The following is a 6,323-nucleotide window of genomic DNA, read 5'->3' on the forward strand; positions in this document are numbered from 1 at the left end:
CTGCCCAGAGAGGCTGTGGAGTCTCCTTCTCTGGAGACATTCAAACCCCTCTGGACACGTTCCTGTGTGATGTGCTCTGGGTGCCCCTGCTCTGGCAGGGGGGGTGGGCTGGGTGAGCTTTCCAGGTCCCTCCCAACCCCTAAGACTCTGTGGTTCTGTGAATTCCAGTCTAATGTTGGGGGCACAGAGAACCCAAGACTTCCCATGGAATGCACACCCCTCTAGCCCACATCCTGTGAGTGCCACTGGGTGCCAGTGCTTGTGATGCCATCACAAAGAGGCTCAGGAAAGGGCCCAAAGCATGCCTGCCTTTTCCAGCTCTAGTGCTTGCTGCTTCATTTTCCTCTGGATTTTGGGTAGTGACAACCTCCCATAACCTTGGAGGTACTTCTGAGATGAAGAAAAAAATCCCAACGTGGAAAAAAAGAAACACAAAAGCCACCAAAAGCACTTCTCCTATTCAGAGACATTCCTTGAAATGCATTTATCAGTAAGGATGAGGGACACATACCACTTGGATCTTTCCTGAAGAGAGTGTTCATGACAGTAGCATGCAATTTCACCCTGTCCCATTCTTTTAGCATCAGGCCAGAGGCCACAAATCTTCCCACCAGTTGATCAGCAATCATCTGCAATCTGGGAAGGCAAAAAGAGAGAGAACAGAGCAGTGGATGCTGAGGAGAAACCCTGGATTGTCAGCTCTTCATGTTCCAGCATGTGTGAAATGAAGTCTCTGCACACGGGCAGGGAAAGGGAGCTGGTCTCTGGTGGAAAGAGAACAGAACCATCAGGATTCAGCTCTAAGGCAGAAAGAAAAAGTCCTGGCTGTTTGGCAAAGCCTCCTCAGTGATGGTTTCTGCTGAGAATATTCCACCAAGAAGAGCAGATTTAGCATGGCAGTGACAGATGTTACTGGGACTTGAAAGATGCATCTTTCTACTGCCAGGATACACACTGTGCCTCTCCTCACAAGTGCTCAGATCCACAGACCTCCAGGGAGGCTGAGGCAGCCTGACTCTGGGAGGACCTGCCTGACCTGGACACTGCACCAGGAGTGAAGCTCCAATCCTCTGTTCCAAAGAAGCAACTGGGCTTAATTTCTGGGAGAGCCCAGAACATGGTGACAGATGGCACAGACTCAGACAGCACATCCTGCTGGGTGCTCCAGCTTCAGAGCTACTGAGGAAGCAGAATCACAGGACTCATGGTCACCTTCTTGTCTGGCCTTGGTCAGGGATGGAACAGGCTGTGGCTGCCAGGATCTGTGGGCAGACCTGTCCTAGGATGGGCAGCAAGAGCAGGTGATCCAAGCAGTGTGCTCACATATCCCTACATCTAAAGGGACTTCCAGGCTGCTGCTGTCCCCACCCCCCCACAACATTTCTAAAGTGCCAAAAAGCAACAAGGACGTGCTGGATTAAGAGCTTCCCACCCCTGAGAACAAAGCAATAGGGTTTAACCCTGTGCAGATGAAATCTGGCTTCTCAGGGCATCCAAGGGATCAGACCTGCTCCACCAGGTCCCACCACTTGGGTGTCTCAGCTGTAGCAGGAGAGGCAGAGCATGGGCTCTCTGAGGCTGAACCCCAGAGCTGTCATGCTCCAGATGCCAGCTCCTGCTCCACCACCAGCTCTGTCCTGTCCCTCACGGGCTGCCAGCCCCTCTGTGATGATTCTGAGACTCTCCAAACTACCAATTGTCATGGTTTTCTACCACTTTCTGGCTTTCCATCAGTGATTTTTTTAAATCAGCAAAGACAAAGATGAAATGAATATCATTACAGGCAATACTAAAACAAATTAACAGAAAATAGCTCAAGTGAAAATGGTGCTTTATTATGTTATAAAGTTAATCAAGGAAATAAAACAAATTAGAATGAATTATAATGGGAATTATTTGCCATGTGGGAGGCATCAGAGCATGATTCCTCTCCCAGTCTGAGCCATTCTATGTGCAGAAGGGCTTGCCAACCCCTAATTCTGTCTGCAGTTATGCAAGCTAAGTCAGGGTAAATCAAATCTCCTGCTTTATAGCTTAAGCTGATCAAGATCAGCCAGAGATCAGGAAGGAACTCCACCCCTCAGCCCTGCCAGGAACTACACAAAGCTAGCAAGATGTCCTGCACGGGACAGGAAGGCACACACCTCTCTGGGGTGGGTCTGACCCACCACGTGGCTGCCACTGTCTCTAGTGCTGGCCTTGCAGCTGAGAAACTCTGCTTTCCACCTGCTTTCCCTGAGCAAAGCATGGCAGGTTCCAGCAGGCAAGAGGTGCAGGAGCTGCTGAGCAATGATCTGTCTGACAGACCAGAAAATGAAGCTGATTTTTCCAGAGGGATGTCCATTTGTCCCCTTTACAAGCACTCTCTGTCCCAACACCTTGTCTGCTGGACTCTCCAAGGAGGCAGAAGCAGCTTTCACTGCTCTCCCTCAACACAAAAATCCCTTCTTGCCCCTTTGCAAAGCTAAAAGCTTTTAGCTTCACTAACAGCTCAGGGAGAAGTGCCAGGTGAACTAATTTGCAGGGGAGGGCAGGACCAGGCCTGGGCCAAGGATAAAAACTTGGCCCTCTCTATGCAAAAAGCCACAAAGCTGTAGCAGCAGACAAGTCAGGCAGCCCCCCAGGAGCCATGCAAAGTGTGACCTCTTGTGTTTGTGAAGGCCAGAGGAGACACCAACCCTTTCTTGGAGGGATGGGTGGGGGTTGTTTTCACTTTCAAGGTAAGGTGGGTTTGAGGACCTCACTTCCCTGCCCTGCCAGAAGCAGCTCTGCCAGCCCTGCTGCACATTTTCTGCTAGCACCATGGCCAAGAGGGTTCTCAGCTGGCACCTGAAGCACTCCAGAGTGCTAGTACCAACAGTTCAAGCTGTCCCCAGGCAGACCTTGCTGCCTCATCTTAGGCCCTGCTTGTGCTCTAGAGGATTCCTCTACTAGCTCACAGAGTTGTTTTCAGAGGCAAGCAGGTTGGCAAGCACTGCACCCCAGAGATGGTCCAGAGCTCAGTGACTCAGGAGGAGAGGGGTTCACAGCTCAGCTCTCAGAGCTGACACTTTGGATGCTTGCTTCAGCACACCAACCAAAGGGCATTTGGGTCACCCAGACTTTGCCCCAATTTCCTCCTCCCCTGTGCTTTTGCCTTGTTTCTCCCTGCACTTCTGTTTCCTGGCTGATCTCTAGCTTGTCCTGGCTCTCCACCCACCCCATTTGTTTTATCTCACTTCTTCCAAGGCAGAACTGACTTCAAAGTAGAAAAGCTGAGAAGAGGAACAGACTGCAATTCCTACTGCCTCCCAGCAACCCTCACATTGCATTTTCCCACCCATATTCTTATCCCACTTCCGATCTCCTACTTCAACACAGCCTCCAAACTCTGGTTGTGAGCAGCCCCCATCTCCTCCTTGTCTCCTCAGCCCTTGGGAAAAGGAGGTGCTAAAACATGTCCTTTCTTCCCTGAGCCAGTCCCTGCTCACAGCCTCCCTCCTCCATGGCTCCCTTGCCACCTCCTGCTGTTCTGCAGCAAGGAGAACAGACCCAAAAAGGGCAGCACTGCCAGAAAAAGGGAAGGCTCAGAAGAGAAGACTAAAGCCCTTTTGGCTACTCCCCATCTCCCTTCTGCACCCATCTCAACACAGAGCACAACAGCTCTTCTGTTTCCCCAGTCTTCTGGGAGGCACTAAGAAGGAAGATGGTGCTGCCACTGGTGACATACCCCCCAAAATGAGATGGAGGAAGGTTGGAGAGACCCTGCCACATCCTGGGCAGCTCCATTCCATCAGCCACAGTGGCAAGCAGCACAAACACATGCACTGATACCAACCAGGCTTTGAGATGTCACTCTAGCTGCTCAGAAGACACATTCCACATCCAGGGCCCATCCCAGTCTGCTCACAGACACAGAAACCAACTCTATAACCCAGCCATGCTTGTCTGAGGACCTTCTGGTGTAGCTGGGTTTTAAGAATAATTAAGTGCCAGGCTGTCTAGATTAATCTGGATTGCAGGTTGGGAACTAGACAGCAGAGGCCAAGTTATCCTGCCTTTTAAGTCATCTCAGGAGTATCTCCTTGGCCATCTTATCACTGCATGAGCCACAACATCATTATTCAACCTGACAGGCTGCTACAGGGACAAATGACATCTTTCAGCCACCCCACCAGTGACTGATTTAAAGAGCAAACACATCACTGCTTTATCTGGTTCAGGAAGCAAGAATGACTTCATTTTCCTGACTGCTGCCCCAAGCCCTGCTACCAGGACCCACCAGCACCAAAATGCCAGAGGGCTTCTCTAGGCACAGCATGACTGCAGGAATGAGAGAAAGGAGTGTGGGGAACTCACCTGTCTGAGCCATCCTTCATGTGGACTTTGGCATAGAGCACATCAGTCATGGCAGGGTCATCATTCATGTACTCCACTCCTGCCAGCTCCACAGTCAGGGGCTTCCCTCCAGCTATTTGGCTACAACACAAGAAACCCCTTCTGTTAAAAAAGCAAGACACCCCACCTGCTTTTGAAATACAACGTGTGACACCCTTCATGCACACCCTAAATGCTTGGGTTTACTAAAGGAATGATATAAAACACCTTTTTTTTGCTGTAACTAATCAGAACTTGGAGGTTAAGTGGGACTTAAATGTTCTACAGACCCTAGGGACAGTGAGCTCCACTGAGGAGTTCTTCTCTTCCCCACCTCTTTTGGTTGTTGGTAGGAAAAAAACCCAACCACCAAAAAGTCTCCCTACTTTCTAAAGCTCAAAAGGCTACACCTGCTGTTGTCTCATTGTCTCAAGAAACACTGTGAAAACATTTACATACATACATGCCATATTTTAGACATACATTGAGTCAACTTGTCAGGTGTTCACAGACCATCTCAACAAGATCTCCATTTACATGTCAAAAAAAACCAACCCATCAGCTGTCATTCCAGAGAAGCTCCTGCCTTCCCTGTGAAGAGAATGATCATGACACAAAGTCTCCAGCTCATTCATTTCACTGGGAAAAGCCCTGGATACAGAATGGAGTTTGAAATACATCTCAGCATCCACTTACAAATTCTGGGAAGTAACCAGAGCTGTTTGAAAATCAGCTCCTCTGGCAGGAAGGCAAACCCCAAGATGTCTACAGGGTATCACCTGCACCCCCACACCTGCAAACACCCCATGAAGTGGATCTGCTTCCAAACATGCTGCTCTCCTTGCCTTTAACCCTAGAACACCCCAGGGAGGTACAAGCTGCAGCCAAAGCTCCCTGTGAGTAACTACAGTTGTCTCACTTGACACCAAGGTCTCGTGGGAAGTACAGGGAGTGTCTTGGCCAGGAGAAGTCATAAACACAACAATGTGAGCACATGTGACTTTGCTCAAACCTTCTGTTCAGCTGCCCCAGAGACTGCCTTGGAGCTTCTCAACAAAGCTTCCCAGGTGGAATAAAAAAAGCATCACTTCCTCTTCCTGTATGCTCCTGGGGAGGGAAGCAGCACAAGTGCTCAGCTGTGCACATCACACCCAGGGTGCTTGAGACCACCTCTTCCAAAAAGGGTCAAAAAGGGCACATCCACCTTCACATATAAACCTGCTCATGAAGTTTGATGTGGGTGGAGGGGAGCCTAAGTGAATTTTCAAAGTGTATTCATTTAGGTGGGGTGGGGGAAATAACCTAGTTCCATTCAAGTGTTGCTTCCCCTTACACTAAAGGAAATGGAAAGGCAAGATTTTTCTCTGCCTCAGTTCAATCCACTTGTGAGGAAGCTGCCACTTCCCAAATGCTGCAGGCAGAGCCATCCCCTGGAAACACACTTGCATTCCTCTTCAAGAGCTGAACTGGAGCTGTCATTTTAAAGGCAGAGGTATGGATTTTGGGCATGCAGTTAGTTCCCACAGATATCAGCTGGCAGAGTGTGGCTGATTCCTCATGCACTGAGGCAAGACATGAATAAATATAAACATAAATAAATCCAGGATCTGTGCTCTATATGCAAAGGCTTTGCAGAAAGAAAGAAATGAACAGATCCCTCAGGCCACCTCCAGCTTCTAAGCCAGACAGAGATAAACTAATTACAGAGTCATTCAACCACATTTGCAGCTAAAGCCCTAACATCTGCAGCTCAGTGTTAACAGGCAGTGAGCAAGACCTGCTCCTGGAGCAGCACAGAGCCTATCAGACTGATCACTCACTTCCCAGCACACAGCTCCTGGCATCAAGAAATGCATGTCAAGGACACCTCAGCATCTGCTCTGAGGCAGGAGGGAAGCAGCAGGCAGCACAGGGAGGGGATGGAGCTCGTCCCTCCCTTTGCAGCAGGCAGGGGACAGCAGCAGGAA

The 6,323-nt window shown here is 49.6% G+C and overlaps 1 protein-coding gene across 1 annotated transcript in view; it reads right to left on the reverse strand.

The window, feature by feature from the left end:
• ASCC1 (activating signal cointegrator 1 complex subunit 1) overlaps positions 1-6,323 on the reverse strand; it is a 37,202-nt gene that overhangs the window by 17,976 nt on the left and 12,903 nt on the right. The window contains exons 6-7 of the mRNA XM_009996388.1: positions 4,339-4,458; positions 512-636 (exon numbers count right to left, since the gene is read on the reverse strand). Coding sequence (XP_009994690.1) covers positions 512-636; positions 4,339-4,458 — 245 coding nt within the window. The remainder of the gene's footprint in view (positions 1-511; positions 637-4,338; positions 4,459-6,323) is intronic.

Source organism: Chaetura pelagica, unplaced genomic scaffold (assembly GCF_000747805.2).
Source record: "Chaetura pelagica isolate M959 unplaced genomic scaffold, ChaPel_1.0 scaffold464, whole genome shotgun sequence".
NCBI lineage: Eukaryota > Metazoa > Chordata > Aves > Apodiformes > Apodidae > Chaetura > Chaetura pelagica.